This window comes from Galeopterus variegatus, unplaced genomic scaffold, assembly GCF_000696425.1.
Source record: "Galeopterus variegatus unplaced genomic scaffold, G_variegatus-3.0.2 Scaffold142, whole genome shotgun sequence".
NCBI classification, from domain to species: Eukaryota; Metazoa; Chordata; class Mammalia; order Dermoptera; family Cynocephalidae; genus Galeopterus; species Galeopterus variegatus.
This window is the reverse complement of record NW_007726253.1, coordinates 733,604-756,926: the sequence shown is the minus strand read 5'-3', so window position 1 is coordinate 756,926 and position 23,323 is coordinate 733,604. Positions and strand designations below refer to the sequence as shown.

General features: G+C 36.6%; 1 protein-coding gene across 3 annotated transcripts in view; it reads left to right on the top strand.

Moving 5' to 3' along the window:
- The window catches only part of EIF4G3 (eukaryotic translation initiation factor 4 gamma, 3), a 196,929-nt gene that overhangs the window by 83,659 nt on the left and 89,947 nt on the right, over nucleotides 1–23,323 (top strand). For all 3 annotated transcript variants that reach the window (XM_008590706.1, XM_008590701.1, XM_008590697.1), the window contains exon 12: nucleotides 22,878–22,966. In XM_008590706.1, the coding sequence (XP_008588928.1) occupies nucleotides 22,878–22,966 (89 nt within the window). The remainder of the gene's footprint in view (nucleotides 1–22,877; nucleotides 22,967–23,323) is intronic.

The window sequence follows — 23,323 nt, the reverse complement described above, 5'->3', positions numbered from 1 at the left end:
CTCATGTGGAGACCGGTTCCTGCTCACTGGCTGAGCGCAGTGCGGGCGCAACACCGAGGGTTGCGATCCCGTTACCGGTCAGTAAAAAAGACAAAAAGGAAAAAAAAAAAGAAAGTTTTAAGTGCTATAAAAATAATTAAGCAGGGTAAGGAATGCTGGAGGGGCAGCAGGTTGTAGTATTGATAACATGATTAGACTCATAGGCCTCAATAGGAGGTGAGATTTGAGCAAAGAGGAGGAGAAGGATTATCTGAGCTACCTTCTTTACAAAATCTGTGATATTCCTATTTCTTTTCAATTTTGAGAAACCTGCCTAACAAAGTCTTATCTTGAATCAGTGCTGCCCCCCCCCCCCAACTCCTTTTCTTTAACTCCCTTAGGCAAAGCACTGCTGGAGAAGATAACACTGTACAGGCCACTGTGAGTTCTCCCTGTCCACCTCGACGACGTCAGCCATTCCTTTTATGACCTTCCTGTTGTGAAATCTTGTACTCTGCCCAACCCTCTTCACCTGTAGCACATGGCCATATCTCTTTCTTTGTTTAGAACATTGAGGACACTGTGTATGCCTTTTTTAACCTTCTGCCCCCAGCTACAAACTTATGTGTATCCAAACCTTCATCAACCTCTTGGCCTTGTTTCTTTGCAGTCTTGTATATATTCAGTGCCTCTTCCTGGACTTCTTATTGTCTGTAAACATGCTGAAGTATCTCAAGCCAAAACATATCCATTTTAATACCGTTTAAACTTAATCTTCCTCTTCTCATCCAGACTTCTCATGAATAGTTTACAATTTCTTTTGTTCTGTTCACTATTCAACTAAAATAATCTGATTTATGCTGCCCACATGCTAGTTGAACTTCACTCAGCAGGGTTACCAATGGACATAATTTTATCTTACTGGTCTTCTTACCTAGTTTAACACTATTGGTCACTGTCTCCATTTTTCTTTTTTAGTTAGGTTTGTGGAGTATAATTTATATGTAGTAAAATTCACTCTTGTTAGCATTCATTTCTATGAGTTCTGACAAACATATAAAATCATGTAATCATCATCAAAATCCAAAATATAAAACAGTTTCATCACCACAAAAATTCCCTTTTATTTGGGCCGTGTTCTATTGCTATTGTACACATTCTTCATAGGTGATTTCATCTACTCAAAGGGTAGATGGCTCACAATTATATATGCTAGTGACTTCAAAGATTTTATTTTCTGTCCTGACTTTTCCTCTGAACTTCAATCTTGTATTTCCAATTGCCTACCAGATATCTCTACTTGGACATCTCAGAGTCACCCAAATTCAACATATTTAATATTAAACTAATCAACAATCCCCTAAACCTATTCTTTCTGTCTCAGTTTGTGGCACTAGCTTTAATTAAACTAAAATCCCGAAGCCACTGTTAATGGACTTATCCTTAAGTCATTTTTCCTTCACGTCCAGTCATTTCACCAGGTGCCTTGATTTTTACCTGACATGTTTGTGACATTTGTCCCCTCCTCTCCGTTCCCTTTTACCCCTGCGTAAGCTCTGCACTTCTGCATAGATCCATCTCATATCCCTGTCTCCAGTTTTGCTCCTCTTCAAATTTATTCTCCACCAAGCATCCAGAATCATCTTTTTAAAAACAGAGATCTGGCCTTGTTACTCCTCTTTCACGTCTCTGCTAAAGCCCATCAAAGTACTGGGTGGGAGAGGTGGGCATTCTTCAAGATAAAATCTAAGCTTCTTGTGTTTTACTACGAGGTCTTCTGGCATCCCAGTCTTCTCATACCTCTCCAGCATCATCTACAGAAATTTATCAGTGTTCTAGGAGCCTGAAGATCATTTAAAACGCCCCATATTCAGTTATAGCAGCAGTTTTCTGAGTCTATATGCAAAGGATCTGAATGTAACTTTTCATGTATTTGCTTACTTGAAACACTAGGAGTAAAGTGTAGTGGCAAGTCAAAGCAAGAGAGTCAGACACTCCTGAGTCTTAGCCTTTCCCCTTTTATGTTTTCGTGACCTTGGGTGAGTTTCTTAACCTCTTTGAGTCTGCTTTTTTATTGAGAAAATGAAGATAATAGTATTTACTTCATAAACTTGTACTGAAGATAAAATAGAATATATGTAAAGCAGGAAGAGCAATGTCTGACACCTCTGCCCTGAGGAATTTCTCTTTCAAAGAAGAGAAGCTCAAGAAGTTGATACCTTCTGAAAAGATTTTAATAAAATCCTGGGCATGAGATGGTGGAAACTCCCCTAGGATAGTTCCTATGCATCTGTAACATTGATTGAAAGTTTTCATACCCATTATGTCTTTTAATCTTTGCGATAGACACATCTCAATGTGATTTCTGCTGTGATTTGGAAGGGACGAGAAGGTCTTCCTAGAACAGTGAATTTTAAGAATCTGCAATTGAAAATTTTAAGGCATCAATTAAAGTAAAGGATGGTAATAACATCACTAACTTCCTGTTTAGGTCAGGAGTAGAAAATTAGGTATAAAGGCAAGCAAATAGAAAATGAAAAGAAATGGGAAAAAAAATGAATAGGGCAGCCAGAAAGTGGAAACAATCCAAATGTTCATCAGCTGAAGAATGGGTAAACAAAATGTGGTATATACATACCATAGAATATTCGGCCATGAAAAGGAACGAAGTACTGATAATGGGCTGCAAAATGCGTGAACCTTGATAACATTATGCTGTGTGGAAAAAATCCACAAAAGACCACATATTACATGATTCCATTTATATAAATATCCAGAATAGGGAAATCCATAGAAGGAGAAAGTAGATTAGTGGTTGTGAGGTGTTGGGGAGAGAAGAGAATGGGGAGGGAGTGTTACTGGGTACAGGGTTTCTTTGGGGAATGATGAATATGTTCTAAAGTTAGGTAGTGGTGATAGTCACACAACTTTGTGAATGTATACAAACCACTGAGTTGTATACTTTTGAAAGGTGAATTTTATGATTTGTGAATTATGTCTCAATAAAGCTGTTATATAAAAAATGTGAATGTGATGTGCTTGTGCCAGCAGAATCTATGTAAGGATCTGGTTAGTGAAGTTGCAGCTTAGAAATTCAGGAACTAGGTTTCAATAAGAACACAATAATCAACAGTACAAGAGCACAGAAGTTTTAGAATATAGCCAAAAATTATACCCTCTCAATTTTATGCCCTAACTATGTATTACTTTTATTCTATTTTACTAGTAGTTACATCTTACCTGAGTTTGAGAGGCTGTTCTCTGCTAGGTATTGAATATACCAGCTGTAGCAACCATTCTAGAGGCATTGATTGATGTCACAAATGTGGAACACCCAGCTGGTCTAGGAAAGCAGGATGATTACTTCTGGCCAAAACATGTAAGGGATCTGTGTTTTAGAAATAATAATTCTGCATTTCCTTTGTATGTAACTTTGTCCTTGTACATTTTTGCCTCAGTTGAGCCACCCTCTCTAAAGTCCTTCTACAACTGCTACCCAGAACCCTTCTGAGCCTTTCTTGTCTTTTCTGCTATGCATTCATTTATCCATCCATCTGTTCAATCCCCTTTCCTTTGTAATTCATTTCATAGACTCTCATTACTCTCAGACTCTCTTATATCTCAACTACTGCATTTATTGCTTTCAGACTTCTCTTGAAAAGTATTTTCAGAGCACGTCTCCCAGAAAAGTCTTCCAGAGAAAATATTGCTTCTGGATGCCATGTATCTGTCCAAGATCTATAGACAGTTGTTGTTTTAAGGATCCAGGGTCTAAGGTTAACCTCCAAGGCCCTCTGCTGTTATCTTGACCTAGCTTTTTTTTTTTTTTTTTTAACCAGTCTCCTACACCCATTTTGATAGGTGTTAATTCCTACATTGTTGCCTTGACGCTATCTTCTCAACCTAGACCACATTCAAAACCTGCTCAAAATGTCATGTTTTCAATATGACTGTCTTCACAGAATTTTCCATTTTTGTGAAATTGATAAGTATATATTTTCTCTCCAGCTCCCTTATATCTTCTTCAAGTTTAGTGAGGCTATGATTTTTTTCATTACCCCTGCAGAGCTTTTATTAAATGTTTGCTTACTCATTTAAGCAAATGAATAGGTTGGTGTTGGTGTTGATTTGTTCTTGTTTTTTGTTTGTTTCATTTTGGTTTTTTAGGGTATCTGACAATAACAAATCCAGGTGTGTTTAAAATCACCACTCTGATAGGAAAAATTTGTCCTTTTTAATAATATAGCTGTTATTGAGTAAATGCTTACTATTTATCATGCACTGTGGTATTAACTTCTTTAACCCTCACAACAACCCTAATATTTTACAGAAGAGGAGACTGAGGCACAGAGGAGATGAAACTTGCTGAAGGTTATATAGTTAGTGAGTGGCAGAGTCAGAATTCAAACTCGTGGCCCATGCTCACACCACATCTCTATATTGCCTTTCAAATTAAACTATATATCCTGTAAACAAATTTTAAGACTTCAGCAATCAAAATTTAAAATCATTTAAAATAATTCTTGCTGAAGTAAGATATCCTTTTTATAATAGAGATGAATATAATATTTACATAAATGAACAGTTGGATAAACAGGTAGATAGTAACGGGGGTTCAAAGTCAAATGTACTTGCCCGGAATAACTAAAAAGAGACAGCAAAAAGCACAGAATCTATCATCCTCAGTCCATTAGTTGATACTTCTCCCTGAGTTTCTGTTGATTCCGGAAACCATGCATGTAACACGGGTGGCACTTCAGTACCTAGTGTACCTATTTTACGTAAAGAATTAAAATAGAAGTCATTATTTAGTTACCTCATTCACTATTCGGTGAGATCTTGATTGCATCCAAAAACTACTGTAGCTCCGCCACTTATACATGATTTCTCTTTCCACAGTTTCAGTTACCTGCAGTCAACCATGGTCTGAAAACATTACATGCAACAAGATGTTTTGAGAGAGAACGCATTCATATAACTTTTTTACAGTATATTATATTATTTTACTTGTTCTATTTTATTATTATTTATTCTTGTTAATATCTTGCTGTGTCCTAACTTATAAATTAAACTTTATTATAGGTATGTATGTATAGGAAAAAACAGTATATATAGGGTTTAATACTACCCGTGATTTCAAGTGTCCACCACAGATAGATGAAGACTACTGTATTATGGCTTTTGTAATCTACTTTTATTTTTACTATCTATCTATCTATCTATCTATCTATCTATCTATCTATCTATCTATCTATCTATTTTCGGGGGTGGCTGGTGTTACAACGCCATCCTTCTAACCAACCAAGCTAACCAGCCAGCCCTGTGTTGTGGCTTTTGTAACATAATACCACCATTAATAGTTGCCATTTATTTAACAGATACTGAGTCCCATAACTGTCAAATGTTATTTATGATTTTTTTTAACATGGAATTTAAACAAGATTTTAGTGACATTTAAGATATTTAAATCAGTATATCTGGTCATATAGGGAGAAACTCCCTTTTAAATATGATATTGCACACGGATGTTTCATAAATTGTATAAATCACATTATAAGTCATGTTATAGCCCCTAATAGTATGGCTTTCCTGTACATGCTGGATGCTACTCTAATTTTAAAACCATTCCAAGGTGCAAAACAGCATGTATACTATGAAAAAAAAGGCTTTGTACACATTCATACATACAAGGGTATTTCAAAAAGTTCATGCAAAGATTTCTATTATCTGTCAGTTTCATTTTTCCATGAACTTTTTAAAGTACCCTCATATAATACACACATATGCTTACATATACACTATTTTCAGAGGTTAAGCAAGAAATAATAATGGTTTCTTTGGGACAAGAGACCTAGGAACAAGTTGTGGAAAAAAAGACTTTTTTTTTTTCCTTTTTTGTCTCTTTTTTACTGACCAGTAACGGGATTGCAACCCTCGGTGTCGTGCCCGTACCAGGGACCGGCAATGGGATTGCAACCCTCGGTGTTGTGCCCGCACCGTGCTCAACCAGTGAGTGGGAACCAGTCTCCACATGGGATCTGAACCCTCGGCGAGAGCGCCGCCACACTCCCAGGCGGCGCACTCTCCAGTGCGCCACCGGGCCGGCCCTGGAAAAGAAGACTTTAACTTTTTCCTCTTTTGTTCTGAAATGCTTTTATTCATAAATGAGAACAACTTTTGTTATAATTACAAGCAAACACAAGTTTAATTTTAAATTTTGCAGTTATGTTTCTTGGTTCTAATTCAAACAATAATACTCTCATAATAAATTATCTCATATATGAAACATAGATTGTAAAATTTCAGAATATACCTACCATCTGTTTTGAATGATTTCTAATATTCTTGAAGTCCTGCAGTGCCTTGTTTATTACTAACATCAAATATTATTCTTCAGTAATACGAATAGGAAGAATGGAAGTATTCCTCGGAAATTTACTTCTTTTTCTTTTGTTATTGAAATGTATCAATTATACATATTTGTGGGGTGCAGAGCTGAGTACCAATACATGTATGTATATAATGTGTGAGGATCAAATTAGGGTAATTAGCATATTCATCATTACAAAACTTAATCATTTGTTAGTGATGAGGACCTTTGGTTTCCTCCCTTCTAGCCATTTGATAACATGTAGTAAATTATTGTTAATTATAGATGCCTAGCTTGACTGTACGTCCATAGAACTTATTTTTTCTGTTAACCAACCTCACTATCTCTCCTCCCCCCTTTCCTGCATCTTGTAACTACAGTTCTGCTCTCTCCTGAAAGTTCAACTTATTATTTTTTTGTCTTCCTTCCTTTCTTCTTTCCTTCCTTCCATCCCCATTTTCGAGTGAGAACATGCAGTATTTCTCTTCTCAGAAATTTATTTTTTGTGTAAATTCTTAATACCATTTACATCAGGTCAATTTTTTATAAAAAGTAGAGGGCAGGAATTTTTCATTTTTTTTAGATTTAAGATTCAGTACCTTTCAATTTAAAAAACATTTGAGCAACCAAAGTTGGAAAAAATACTGACATTTTCTTCTTCAGAATTCAATAATAGGCTCTAGATTTCTTTAAAGTTATTTTAAAACAAATTAGAACTTTTTTATTGTCTATTATGATCCATATTTTGGGACATGTTAGGGAAGAATATTCAAATTGGGAACTGTCATGGAAAACCGACAAATATAGATGGCCTAACCATGGGTTTTTATAATGTGCCAAGAGAGAATGTGATAAAACAGGGCTTAACTATTTTTGGTGGAAAATCCAGAATCAAATTGATGAATAGATTGATTTGATTTGCTCCGGCAAAGTTAATTTTTACCTGCTATGTGACAGACCCTCTTCTGACCACTAGGACCACAAAAATGACTAAGGCAAAGTTTCTTTCCACTGGGAACTTGATGATTTTATAGAGAGGCAGATGTCTGAATACCAGAGTGGATAAGGCAATGAGATGAGGGAATAAGCGATTGCCCCTGTTAGGGTGTGTTTTATTACTTGGATGCTTCTCTCAGATTGAGATTACGGGTAACTCCTCTGGTCTTTGCAAACCACTGGTAATGTCGAGTAACTGATGATCAGGTGGGAGGTTTTCTTTTTTCTATCCGTGTTTACATATTCAAGGCAGTGAGCTGTATGTAGCATTTTATTTAGAGATGAAAAACATTGAGTAATGGAATGGTAACTACCTGTGTTGCAGTCTCTTCTCTAAATAAATTATATATTTGTGCTATAGTGATTGACATTTCTGCATCTGTACTAGACTTACCTTGAATTAAATTGCAGTCTATTTTGATGATGGTAGAAGTGGCATAATAGTGTTTATTAAAATGCAAAAATGCCTAAAAGGGTGCAGAAAGAGCAGTGAAATGGATTGTCCTCCGCTGAGATTTTGGAACAAATGTACCTTACCATTTTACTTTCCTAATGACTTGACACACGAAGGCATAGGGAAAACTAACAAACTACATTCTTCCCACTAACCCTCCCTTGCTAAACTGCACATTCCCTCCTGCTACAAAACCAAAAGACAACCAAGATAAAAGGAAGTTGGAATCAGATGAGAAATTGCAGGAACAAAGTAAAGTTGAGAGGCAGGATATTGTGTTGGAAAGAAGGGTTTTGAAATTACATCTGTAGGGTTGGCCATTTAGCTCAGTTGGTTAGAGCGTGGTGCCCATAACACCAAGGTCAAGGGTTTGGATCCCCATACGGGTCAGCCACCAAGAACAAAGAAATTGCATCTGTGTTTAAATTTCAGCTCCAACCTTTAAATTCTCTGGATTGGGGCAATTTAGTTAACCTCTCTGTGCTTTAGTTTCTTCATTTCTGAAATGGAGATAATATAATAGTACCTACCTAATATAAAGAGAAAGATTGTTATAGATTTTGATTGCAGGTCATGTATTCATTAACAGATCTTCAGTGAGCATCCACTATGGGCCAGGCACTGTATTATTAGAGGAGGACAGTAAGATAGTCTTTCCTCTCAAAGGGCTCAAACTCCAATAATATACTCTTAATTTATATCCAAATCTTTGATTGTATAGAGTAGTAAGGGCACAGTAAATGGGCTGGTGGTAAAATTTTTAGCACTGTAGAGGAGGAAATGGGCCTAATGTTGACCAAAATGTGGAAGCTAAATTTCTAACTTTGATATGCCTCAGAGACCAGAGAAATGTGTCGATTAAAGAGGTAGATCGTGAGGCTAGTTGTGGTTTTCTTCTCATGCAAGTGAATTCACTTCAGAATCACTTTGGATTTTCAGTATTTGAGACATTATCAAAAAATAAGTGTTCAGTCAAGAGAAGTTGATACTTGAAACAGGAGTCCTGAGATTCCAAAAGAAGATAACGGAAACAACAGCAGGACTTGGTGACTGATAGGAATTTGGGGTGAAAGAAGACTTAAGGAGAATTTGTATCAGACAGTATCAAATGCTGCAATACATTTCAGTGTAATGGTGAATAAAAAGACTATTGCCTTTGTGATAAAGTTGTCATTTGCTAATCTGAGAGAAACTGTGTCGCCTGAGCAGATATAAGCACCACAGATTTGGAGAAAGAATAGTGAAATCAAGAAACTCTCATACGCATGGCCGGATGAGATCCTGGGGATTTCTGGAGGGAATGAGAACAAAAACACAGGCAAATGGCCAGGCAGAATGCACACAGACCTGAAACATTAAGAGAGGAATAGAAGCAGGTGTTCATTTTCTTCTGTTGTCCATTCCATTCTAGAGCAAAGACCAAACATCAAGCCAATTGGGGGCTTGTAGGCTACATACTTAAGGAAGCATTATTTTCTCACCTGGAAATATCAGAAGCCGGACTATGATGACAAAAACTTGGATCCAGCAATATTCTTCTAGCTAAACGTATATGACTGTGTAATCATCAGCTCATATCCTGTTATAAATTGAGGGCTGGTGTCCAGTCTGTGTTGCATGTGTGTCACATGGCAATCCTGTGGCATCAACCATGACCTCAGAATCATGGTTTGGAGCCCGAAGCTGTTCTTTCAGCATGTTCAAATACTGAGGTCAGCTTATATAATGAAATACTGTTGAGCTGGTATACCTCTTCATATTCTACCTATATTGATGGTTTCCATTGAGCTACTTGTATTCTCTTTGTCTAATCTTGTGCAATAGCACAATTACCTTAGTTTTGTAATATCTTACAAGTCCACTAACTTTTTATTCTACATCAAAATTATATTGGCTATTTTTTTGGCCTTTGCATTTCATTTACAAAAAACAACATATAGCATTGTTCTCTGCACAAAATAGGGTAGTTGATCAGTGGAAAAATTAGGAGATTGTTTTCTCTTTATAAATCTGATGCATTTAGGATATCACATGGATTAACAATTTTCCTATAAATGATCTAATCACATAATTTATTTTTATTTTTATTTTTTTTCCTTTTTGTCTTTTTTACTGACCGGTAACGGGATCGCAACCCTCGGTGTTGCGCCCGCTCCTCGCTCAGCCAGTGAGCGGGAACTGGTCTCCACATGGGATCCGAACCCTCAGCGGGAGCGCCGCTGCGCTCCCAATCGGTGCACTGTAGCAGTGCGCCACCGGGCCAGCCCACACATAATTTATTTTTAACACCCAAATATTCACCCAATATGAAGTATTCGTATTCACCCAAATATGAAGAACATACTTTTTTTTTTTTTTTTTTTTTGGTGGCTAGCTGGTATAGGTATCTGAACTCTTGGCGTTAGTGTTATAACACCACGCTCTAACCAACTGAGCTAACTGGCCAGCCCCACATTTTAATAAACATATCTATTACATAAAATAATCATCTCTTTGAATGAGACAGATAGTATGTTTGGAGGAACAAAAGAGAGGCAGACTTTTTTTTTTCCTCCCTGAAAGACATGAAATTTTTTCTGGAGCACCACAAAATATCAATTTTTGGGGGGGGGGGGGACCGGTAAGGGGATCGCAACCCTCGGCACAGTGTGGTCTGCACCACGCTCAGCCAGTGAGTGCACCGGCCATCCCTATATAGGATCCGAATCCGCGGCCTCAGCAAATGAGCCACGGGGCCGGCACTCAATTTTGTTTTTATCAGTTAATATTCATGGGGTACAAAGCAGACTGTCACCACTCATGCCTAAGATGTGATGGCTAGATACATACTGGCAGCATGCCCATTTCCACAAATTGTGATTATACCCTCTGTCCCCCACCCACTTATCCCCCCAATTACCCCTGACCTCCCTCTCCATCCCCCTTTCCCCACTCCACTTTGTATTCCTAGGCATGTGAGGCAGACTTATTGAAATATATTTTAACAGGAAAGGTTTCGAAAATAATATTGGGACTTTTTTTTTCTCTAAATGGATGATTCATGGATTTACTATCAGGAAACCTGTGCCACTGCTTATTCTAAAGTAGCATTCCCAGGGAATGAGCAAAGAGAGTGTAAAAGTCTAAAGAACCAGAAAGTGTAAACATTTGTTCTATCTTTAAATCTTCAGCTGTAGAAAAGGATTTTGAGGTTACTGGGGAAAAAAACCCCTCAAAATCTTGGTCCAAGTTTTGGTCAGAACAGGAGATTAAACAAAGAATTGAATGATGATCAGCTAATTTCTGATCAGTTTGAGAGTCTACCATGTAAATTGCTAGAATTTTTAAGCCTCTTTTTCTTAGAGTTCTGTCAGTTTCTGTTACAAAGTAGATTTATCCAAGAAAGACAGTCTTCCTAACTTCATGTTCTTGGGAATAGGAGTCACATTTCTTTCTCCCTAAAAATAGAGAATAAGCCTCACATACTCTGTTATTTAATTCTCTTTTATCCAGTCACCAGCCATGACGTGTTGATAATTTATTTTCAGTTTGGGTAGTATTTTGTTGCCCTTTTTACAGACTTTTGTGCTATAATGTTCGCCTATTAATAAGCTATTTCTTTGCACTAACAAAAAATAAGAATGTAAATAAAATTTTTGTATTCAAAGTTTACTTGAAAACAGGAATTTTTTACTTGAAATATGCTATTTTTAAAAAGCAATGAATTTTAATTAATCGTATTATGTTATTGAAATGGTATGCTATTAATTAAAACTTTATTTTTCAGCTAAACGACAAATATTTATCAATTTTATTTGTGCAATAAAATGGAATTTATCTCCAGAGGACTAACTGAAGTCATCACAATAGAGAATAACATTCTGACTTTGGTATCTCTAGAAGAATATCCTAGTCATCACAATAGAAAATAACATCTGATTTTCTTCTCTAAAGGAAGAATTTTTTCATATTCATTCTTTGTGATTCTCAAAACCCATAGCTAGAGTAAAATGGCAGCCTACCTGCTGAGCAGAAATGCTAGATTGTAAGCATTTTTAAGATGCTGTCTTCTCTTTAATTTACTTTATGATATATAGGAAATTCACAGAAAAGAAAGAACAAATAAGCCAGTAAAAATAGGAAAATATTTTCACCCTGATCAGTGGATGTAGAAATACCACTTTTTAGCTGTTAGTTTGTCAAATATATCAAGTACTGGTGAGCATGGAGGAAATCCAGCACTCACGTATTTGTGATAGGAGTGTGAATTTCTTTAACCTTTTGGAACTAAGTCTGACAATATCTATGAAAATAAATAAGCCTGTGTGTATGTGTACCTTTTTTGACTAGTTTTGGAAATAAAAGTACTAGTAAAGAAGGATATATTTTAAAGTGTTTCTGTGGCAAGAAAAACAACAAAAAAATATAAGGTCTTTGAAAAGATATGGTATGGCATGCATAGTTTGAAGTACTGTGCAGCTGATATAAAATAGAGCTGCATAATGACCAGGAGGGATTAAGTGAAAATAAAGCACGTTGCAAAATAACCTGTTTAGTATGATCCCATTTTTCTATTTAAAATAAACTTGTATATTTGATTTTGATTATTTGTATGAGCCATAAGGGTATAAGAGACTATATACCAAAGACTATTAACCTGCTTAGTCAAGGTTCATCTCAAGTGAGTAGAATTGGGTAGTTGGAAGAGAAGGATATTTCTTTGATACATGTTTCAACTGAAACTTTTGTCATTTAAAACAAGAAGAAAATTAAATATAAAAAGCAACAAAAATTAGGAAGGAAAAAAGCGCTTGGAATCTCACTACTTGTATATACAGATACATGTTTCTTTTTATAAATGGAAAAATACTATACGTGCTATTCTAAAGCCTTTTTATGACTGTTTATAAATTCCTCCCTCCTACATTATCTTCTCCCCCATCTCCAGGCAAGCACTGGTCTGCTGTCACTATAGATCACTTTGTATTTTTTAGAATGTTATATAAATGAAAGCATAAACTGTTTTGTCTGGCTTCTTTCACTTAGTAGACTAATCCATCTTGTTGGGTATGTTAGTAGCTTATTAGAAATTGCCAAGTATGGATGTACCACAGTTTATTTGTTCACCTATGGATGGACATTTTGGTTGTTTGCAGTTTGGCACTAAAATAAAGTTGCTGTGAACATTTGTGTACGAGTGTTTGTAGGGACATATTCTGTCATTTCTCTTGGATAAATACCTGTGAGTGGAATGGTTAGGTTATATGTCAGTATATATTTAATTTTTTAAGAAACGACATGTCATTTTCCAAAGTACTTGTGCCATTTTATGTTTCTGCCAGCTATGTATGAAAATTTCGGGCTGTCCTTTCACTGGTGAATTTCCTTTGCACTTTTCCAAAAATACATTGTATGTACATACACAGGTGTATTTATGGATTCTCTTCTTTTTCCATTGAGCTAGGCATCTTTTTTTTTTAATTGAAAGTAGTTGATTGTACATAGCTGTGGGATACAGAGTTAAATATCGTTATCTGTGTGCAATATGTAATGCTCAAATCAGGATAGTTAGTATATTCAACAGTACACTATACAATGTAATTATACGATGTAATTGTTTTTCATGGCCTTTTACCAGTTTTTGATGCCAGTACTGTACAATCAGGATGAGTGAAGCTTTGTAATAAGCCTTGAAATAAGATAGTACTAAGTCCTCTAATTTACTCTTTTTCAAAGTTGTTTTGGGGCCGGCCCAGTGGCGCACTGAAGAGTGCGCCACTTGGGAGCGTGGCGGCGCTCCCGCCGAGGTTCGGATCTCCTGTGGAGACTGGTTCCCGCTCACTGGCTGAGCGCGGTGCGGTCGCAACACCAAGGGTTGCAATCATGTTGCCGGTCCCCGGTGCGGGCGCGACACCGAGGGTTGCGATCCTGTTACCGGTCAGTAAAAAAGACAAAAAGGAAAAAAAAAAAAGTTGTTTTGGCCATTCTAGTTCCTTTGCTTTTCTAGATTAATTTTATTTCACTTCATTTATTTATTTTTTGGTGGCTGACCAGTGCAGGGATCCAAACCCTGGACCTTGGTATTGTAACACTGAACTCTAACCAACTGAACTAACTGGCCAGCCCTAGATTAATTTTAGAATCAGTTTTTTCTACACAAACTCTGTTAGAATTTGATTTGGTTGGCACTGAGTTTGAATCCATAGAATTGACAACATCTTACAAAACTGAGTCTTCTGACCCATGAATGTGGTATTTCACCATTTATTTAAGTCTTTTTTAATTCTCTCAGCAATGTCTTAAAATTTCTGGTGTGCAGATCTCATACTTTTTGTCAAATTCATATCTTTTGATGCTGTTGTAAATAGTATTTTTAATTTCAATTTTTGTTTGTGACTGGTATATGGAAATACAATATACAGTAGACTTTTGTATATCAGTCTCATATCCTGCAACCACGCTAAGTTTACTTTCAAGTTTTTTTTTTGTTTGTTTTTTGTTTTTCCTTTTTGTCTTTTTTCGTGTCCGGCAACGGATCGCAACCCTCAGTGTCGTGCCCGTACCGGACCGGGACCGGCAACGGGATCGCAACCCTCAGTGTCGCACCCACACCTCGCTCAGCCAGTGAGCGGGAACCGGTCTGTATGTGGGATCTGAACCCTCGGCAGGAGTGCCGCCGCGCTCTCAAGCGGCGCACTGTAGCAGTGCGCCACCGGGCCGGCCCTACTTGCAAGTTTTATTAGCTTTTTTGCAGAGATTCCTTTGGATTTTCTACATGGATAATCATGTAATCTGTGAACAAGTGTAGTTTTACTTCATTTCTAACTGGATGCACCTTTTTTTCTTATTGCATTAGCTAGAACATCCAGTACAATGTTAAATAGAAGCTGTGAAAGTAGACGTTCTTGATCTCCAGGAGAAAGCATTCAGGCTTTCACCATTAAGAATGATGTTAGCTGTGGGCTTTTGATTTGTCCAGTTGAAGAATTTCTTTTTTATTTCTAGTTTGCTGAAAGATTTTTTAATTTTAGTCAGGAATATGTATTGGATTTTGTCACATGGTTTTCATGCATCTGTTGAGACAATCATGTTTTTGGTTGTTCATTAATTACTTGTTTGATATTGTTTGCTATTTGAATGTTAAACCAATTGCTTTCCTGGGATAAAACTTCATTAGATGTATTTTTCTTTTTATGTATTACTGAATTTTACTTACTAAAATTCTGTTTACTTTTTTTCTTTTTATTGTTGCATCTAAATTCATAAAAGATATTGGCCTGTAGTTTTCTGGTAATTATCATGTTTGGGTACCTGGGTAATGCTCACCGCATAGGATGAGAGGATGAGTTAGTAAGTATTCCATTCCTCTTCAGTATTCTAGATAAGAATGTGTAGAATTGGTATTTCTTCCTCAAGCATTTGGTAGAATTCACCATTGAAGATATGAAAAAAATATGACCCATAATGAAGAGAAATTAAATCAATTGAAACTGACTCACAATTGACACAGTTGTTAGAATTAGCAGAGGGCTAGCCAGTTAGCTCACTTGGTTAGAGTGCTGATAACACCAAGGTCAAGAGTGTGGATCCCTGTACCAGCTAGCCCCCCACACCCCAAAAGAGTTAGTAGACAAAATCATTAAGTAGTTATTAAGTATGGTTACTGTAACTGTATTTCCTATGTTCAAAAAGTAGAGGCAAGGAGTTGAAATAACTGGAAAACACAGAATTAGAGCCAGAAAATGGAAAACTAGTAAGGACATAGAAGCCTTGAATAACACAGTCTTGACCTAATTAATACTAGACACTTGAACAGCAGATAGACATTTTTTTCAAGTGCACATGTCAGGTTTACCAAGATGTACCATGTTGTGATTCATAAAACAGATCTTAATAATTTCATAAAAGGATTCAAGTCAAAGCAAGTATGTTCTCTGATCACAGTGCAGTTATGCTGGAAATCAATAAGAAAAATACCTCTGGAAAATCCCCCAAATATTTGGAAACTAAATAACATACTTCTAAATGTCTCGAAGGTCAAAGAAGAAACCAAAAATGAAAGTATGTAGTATTTTGAACTGAAAGAAAATGAAAACCCATCATATCAAAATTTGTGGGATGTTTTCTTGTATTCATTTCCTATTGCTGTTGTAATAAGTCACCGCAAACTTAGTGGCTTAAAAACAACACAGATTTGTTATCTTACAGTTTGGGAGGTTAGAAGTTCAAAACGGGTTTCCCTGGGCTAAAATTGAGGTATCAACAGGTCTTTTGTTTCCTCTGAAATCTCTATAAGAGAATCTGTTCCCTTGCCTTTTCCATGTTTTAGAGGCTGCTTGTATTTCTTGGGTTGGGCCCCTTCTTACATCTTCAGAGATATCAGTATAGCATCTTTAGATCGCTGTGATTGTCCTACCTCCTTCTTTCACCTGTAAGGACCCTTTTGATTACATTGAATCCACCTAGTTAATCCAGGGTAATAGTCTCCCCATCTCAATATCCTTAATTTTATCACATCTGCAAAGTCACTTTTGCCATAAGGTTACATATTCATAGGGGATAGCGACTGAGACATGGACATCTTTGGTGGTCCATTATTCTGCCTACAACGCTGCTAAAATGGAACTTAGATAGAAGTTTATACCACTAACTGCCTATATTAGAAAAGAAAAAAAATTCTCAAATTATTGACCTCAGCTTCCACCTAAAAATATTAAAAGGAGAGCAAATTAAATCCAGAGGAAGTAGAAGGGAAATAATTAAGCTAGGAAATAAATGAAATAAACAGGAAAAAAAATTTATAAAACCAAAAAGTAGTTATTGAGAATATCAATAAAATTAATAAACCTAGATTTGACTCTTACTTTGATGATGTTTAATGTTAAAGCTGGAGGTAAAAAATTTTAAATTGTGTTACAGAAGTCTCTTTTTGGTAGAATTTAAGTCTAGACTCCTCAATTTATTATACTTACTTTTTTGTCACCAGTGCTAGGCCTTGAGGAGACTAGCTCACGTCTTGTGAAGCAGTCATAGAGCAGAAAACTTATTTTTAGTATATAATGGGAAGCATAATTACCAAGCCAATATGAGTTTCAAATAGCAAGCCCTGAGAAGATGCTAGAAAAACAATGGTAGACTTAACTCTGTAGTGTTTCTTTTAAGACTTTTCCTTCTCTCACCTGGGTTTCTTCTTTGTGCTGCCTCAGTCTCCTAGATTCCCATGAGGATCCATGAAGGAATAGTTGGGGGGGGGGCACAGAATAAGATCCATAGCCTGTAGAAATTCTAATTAAAGGGACAGAGTTCTTGAATATGATGTAATCAAAATGATTAATTTCCAACTTGTAGGATCTCAAAGCCAGGAGAAAAAAAACAAAAATGTGAAAAAATGTCAGGAATGAATGAAAAGGAGTTAAACAAAGGTGTTAAGGGGGAGAATTCTCACTGAAGTTCCATTGTTGGAACATTCTACACTGTTTATGTATAACCCTGTGATGATGCACTTGGGCCCTTCTCACCAGTAGTGAAACGTCTGTACAATAAGTCTTCATGGGTCATCTTACTTTTGGGTCACTTCAAGCCAGAGACCCAGACTCTGGACACAGTGATTTCAAATCTTGGAACTAGGGAGTTCATTTGTATTCCAAAAGAATGGAGAGCTGTAAGAGAGACCTTTTATAATTCAGGGTCTCTTACCTGGGTATTATGTGACCACAAGATCTGCCAGCCTGCTCAGTTCAGTCACTTGCAGTCCATCCCATTCTTGTTACCAAATTGCTGGGTAAAAAAAAAATCTCCTGCCAACCCAGAAAATTTTCTCCACAAATGTAGAAATGAAAGAAAATAGTTTTATTATTGAAAAATCATTAATAAAACTGCAGTGATCCTCACAGGCAACCCACTAATGATATTGCAGACTGAAGGAAATCTCACTCTTTTATAATATATAGTCAGACAGGTATAATTCATTACATGTTACATATATTCATTACATATTCTTAATATAATGGTAACTTATCCTCATTTAACAGGACTTGACCAGCACCATTTGCTATATCTAGTTCATTCTAAATTCTCCTGGTAATTTGAGTGGCATCTGTGTTAGTTAATTGCCTTTATTCAAATGAAAAATAAAACTTCTCATATTTTTATGACAAACAGATGCAGGTGTCTAGGTGAAACTCCCATGATGAGAGGGAGACAGGGCTCTTGTCTTCACTGATATTTATATTTGAAAGAGATGGCTCCCAGGCTCTTAAAAAACATTCCTGAGTTGTAATACTAAGAGGCTTCTTTAGTTTTTACAAAGTCTTACTTATATATCTAAGGGACAGAGGAAGGATTTGCAACTACAAGTTTTCTCCATCCAGAGATCTAAGAAAAGGGGGAGAGAGAGAGGAAAAGATCTCTTTCCTTTTGGCACAAGGAAAAATGGAAAAAAAAAAATTAAAGCCGTAACAACTTACTTGGGCACCTGCCTGATTAGTGAAGAAATAAATAATCTAGTAAGGAGAAGCAATATTAAATTTACCGACATGGAATCTTTATTAAAAGTTGCTTTCATATTTATGTTGCATGGCTAGTAGAATACTTGAGGATTAAAAGTTTACCTGTCATATGTCATCATCTCTTTCAGATTCTTTTAACTTATGTGGCCAGGTGCCCCCCCCAAAAAACCACCTGTGTGGAATGATGAAGTTTTTTTCAGCACAAAATTAATACTCTCTAAGAGCTACACGAGTTCTCTAGATCCTCCAGAGATCAAAACCATATGCAAAATTATGATGTTCCCACTAAATCTAACAGTTTTAAGAATGTATTCCAATGATATTTTCATAAAGAACAGACTGTCCTAAAATCTAAAACAAAACGCTTCCACAGGATAAAAAGAAATTTGAAACAATGAATGAAATCAACCTAAAAAGCTTTACTTTTTTATTTTTACCAATTTAAAATTATTGTTATAGTGAAAGAGAAAAGCTATACATTATTCAAATAAGTAGTCTTCGGTTATTAGCATTAGACTTTGTTTCCTTCTAGGCTTTACATAAATATTTTACATGGTTATAAATGTAGTGTAGGTAGGTATAATTTTGTGTTTTGCCCTTTTCCATTTTTGAACCTTAATCTAACCCTACCCTAACCTTTTATAAAATTCTAATTTAATCTCAGCCTGAGGCCAAATCCTTGCTACTAGAAGTAGCTTATAAAAATCTGTGCTATTGGCTGGCCCGGTGGCACACGGGAGAGTGCGCCGCTTGAGAGTGCAGCGGCGCTCCTGCTGACGGTTCGGATCCCATGTGGAGACCGGTTCCCGCTCACTGGCTGAGCATGGCAGCACCGAGGGTTGCGATCCCGTTTAACTTCATCTTAATGTGGACTTTTAAAAAACATGTACGTTTAGACTTTGTGTAGTTCTTCATTGCCTATTATATCTTTTTAAACTTTAATTCTCTCCCTTATGAATTGATTGCTTTCAAATTATCCTTTTTCAAAATACTAATCATGACCTTTTAACAGCTTAATCAAAATTCAGCAAATTGAGGGCCGGCCCTGTGGCGCACTCGGGAGAGTGCAGTGCTTGGGAGTGCAGTGGTGCTCCTACCGCGGGTTCGGATCCCATAGAAGGATGGCCGATGCGCTCACTGGCTGAGTGCGGTGTGGGCAACACCAAGCCAAGGGTTGCAATCCCCTTACCGGTCACAAAAAAAAAAAAAAATTAGCAAATTGAATATATAGGGATTTTAACAGAGTTGATTTGTTAGAATAGTTCCTACTGGAGGACCAAAACTATAAAAGTTTAAATTCTTGTTTGAAGTTCTGTGAAAAAAAAGGGTTATAAAACTAAATATAAGATACATATATAATTGTGCTTTTTAAATGCTAGAAAGAAGATAGACCAATATATTCACAATATCTTAGAGATAAGATGGTTCTTTCAACTTTATATCTGTCGGTACTTTATAAGTGTTCTTAAATGTCCACATCTTACTTTGCATAATTAGAAAAAAATACATTAAATAATCTAGATAAGGGGAGATTATGCCAGTGATAGGAGTAATGTTTATCATTCTTGTACTTACATTGCTGACATATCTCAGTGTCAGAAGTTTAGACTAAAATTCATGACTTTACTATTTGGAGCTTCTGTAGAATGATATTTCTGCAAAGAAAAGTAAAGAGTGCATATTCTCTATCATGTTTTTACATAGAGTAGTTCCTTAGGATACATTATATCCCTGTGTCTTAACCACTCTTGACTCTTCTATGCCTGTAAGATCCACCATTTTACATAAAAGTATTTCTCAGTATTCTAACTGCTTCAGGCTTCAACAGAAACTATTGTTAAAAACACCCATGGGTTTAATAAAAACCAGCAAATTTTTTTTTTTTTTGTAACCGGTAAGGGGATCGTAACCCTTAGCTTGGTGTCGCCCACACCGGCTGTCCCTATATAGGATCCGAACCTGTGGCCTCGGCACTCCTGCACTCCCAGCGCTGCACTCTCCTGAGTGAGCCACGGGGTCAGCCCAAATTTTTTAATCTTTTACGTTAGTCCTAGCCCTGTCGAAGAAAGTGGTTATCTCCTAGGTTCTTAATTTGGAGGAGTAGCAATTTGACTTCAGTAGAATCTGTATAAAATGTAAATGAAAGACAAGGGGTTCTTCTGATTATGGGGATGATTTATCAGACATCTTACAGATATCAGAAAAATGTAACTGCACTGTGCTTTATACCTGTTAACAGGAATTTTGATGTGGCACAATGGGCTGTATTCCATACATGGAGCGGGAGTTGAAAATGGGAATATTTCTAACTTGGTGGAGTCCTTTATCTAAATTCTAAAACTTCTGCAGAGAGAATCTTCCTAAAATTCAATGATTAAACATGTCTTTGTCCCCAATATTTTTCCAAATTTGTACATTAGTCATTTCATAAGAAGAGCTCTGGGGCTGGCTAGTTAGCTCAGTTTTCTAGAGCTCAGTTATAACACTGAGGTCAAGGGTTTAGGTCCCCGTATTGGCCAGCTGCTTAAAAAAACAAAAAAACTCTGAAGGAAAACAAATTTTTTTTCTTCCAGTAATATAAAAATTTGCAAAAATTTTGAAATCGGTATTGCTTTTTTGTTTGTATTTACTTATTTCATGTTTCAAAGTAGTAGAAACTAAATGTGCCTTTAAGAATTCTTATGGGGAGAGGCTTCTTTAAGCATCTCTAAATCCAGGTTATTAGGAATCCCATGCAGAGATTGTCACTTGTCCTGTGTTGTTTTAACGCGAGACAAGGAGGAAACAATTTGTCTTTGCCTTGGCAGTGTCGGTAATACCTCTTTCACATAGAGCTGTTATTATTTGTTAAGTCAGCAAATTTGAGTGCCCTCCCTGTGCAATGGACTTGAAGAGAACAAATCTGACACAGGATCTTGACTTTTAAGCCGATTCTAGTTAATTTGGTATTAATTGTCCTGTAAATCAGGGAATCAGTGTGTTTGTTTGTTTCTTTTTTTTTTTTCTTCCATCCTACCTTCCTATCCTCTATGCTTCTCTCCCTCCATCCCTGCCTCCTCTGCCCCATTCCCAGCACATCCAAATTTTACTGCACCTCCTCATCAGTAATGGTAGGAGAGAGGATGTGTATCTCAGTCTCGCTAGAAATTAGGTGTAATCTGTGTTCAGTTTTTAAAACACATCTCCTAAAGAGGTGTGTTCTCTTTCTGTCCACCTCTTTTTGTGAATTACTGCTTTAAATCAAGATTTTATGGGCTGGCCGGTTAGCCTGGTTGATTAGAACATGGTGTTACAACACCAAGGTCAAGGGTTGGGATTTCTCCCCATACTGGCCAGCTGCCGAAAAAAAAAATCAAGATTTTATATAGCCACTTGAACAAGGTAAGTAACAATTTCTGCTGGATAAGTAGCTTTAGGAAGAGGAAAAAAAGTGTTAAATGTGTTATTTTACAGGACCGGCCTGGTGGCGCACTGCTACAGTGCGCCGCTTGGGAGTGTGGTGGCACTCCCGCCGAGGGTTCGGATCCCACATACAGACCGGTTCCCGCTCACTGGCTGAGCGAGGTGTCGCGATCCCATTGCCGGTCCCGGTCCGGTACAGGCGCGACACTGAGGGTTGCGATCCGTTGCCGGACACGAAAAAAGACAAAAAGACAAAAAAAAAATGTGTTATTTTACTCATAGAAGAAATGTGTTGTTTGGTTTTATTTAATGTTTTTGTGTTGGGTATATTTGATATATTCTTGAAAAGTTAGTTTATCTACATCTTACTTTGGCTTTTGTTATTTATAAGAAACTACTCCTGAGTTTATATCTAATACCAAAGAATCAGAATGGAATTTAGAGCTGAATTCATACAAATGCGAAATAAAGTAAAATTTAAAATAAAATGTACAGATTCTTTAAACTTCATAACTCTTAAAAGCATTCTGCTATGGAAGCAGAGTTAATATCACAAATATGTTGGAAAATGCATATAAAACAGACTGCTTATATCAAATCAGAAGATCCATAAAAAAATAAGAGACAACTACAGAATATACATATTTAATAGACGCTGTGAGGCAGTAGTAAATTTAAAGCCACCCATAGTTTCTGTACTTTGAGAACACAGTTTACCTTACAGGCCACATTTCTTGTTCATTATGGTCTCTTAAAGGGAAGGGTAGAGAAAAATTGGTTTGAGGTGTATGTAACAAAGAAGATTTATAGAGTATTTTTTATGACTTGCTTAAGATTCCACTGTTGGTTAATAGAAGTAGACATAGTCTAGAATTGGCTCACAAGCCGGTGTTCTTGTGTAGATACTCACCACATGCTAAATTACATGCCTAGGTATGTCATAACCATTAAATAGGAGGAACCTCGACTACTTGTTGGAAAGCTGTAAGTTTGTGCCTAAGATATTTATTTGCCATTGTAATATCTGGGCTATAACTACACAATTGTTCACTTGATCATCCAACTGTCTCCTTGGTATAGGTGAAGTCATCTTTTTTCCTGCTAAATTTGAATACAGGTATTATTTAGACCTAGTATTTCCCTGCATGGCTTCACAGTGGCAAGTAGTAAGCCTGATCTTGTATTTCAGCTCAAACATCTATAACTGCACCAAAGACGTGGAAGAAACCAAAAGATCGGACCCGAACCACTGAAGAGGTGTTAGAGGCAGAATTGGAGGTAAGGGGCAACAAATTTCTTTAGCTCATCTTCAGAGCAGTGGCGACACTTCATAAGACAGGTATCAGTTTATACCTCTTTTCTTGAGATACTGTTTTCTCAGCAAAACTTGATATATCAAGCTGAGAGACTAATTCTTTAAAGTTCATTTATAGTAGAATTTTAAAACAATTTAAATTAACATGTTTAGTTTATTTTTGAATTCTTGTCTTTCTTTCAAAATACCTCTTCTAAAATAGCAGACTTTTGGTTAGCCCCCCCCCCCCCCCCTCCTTTTTTTTTTTTTTTTTTTTGTGTGTGTGTGTGTGTGTGTGTGTATGTGGGTGAATTAGTTTGTTTGTTTTTCTTTTTTTTTTT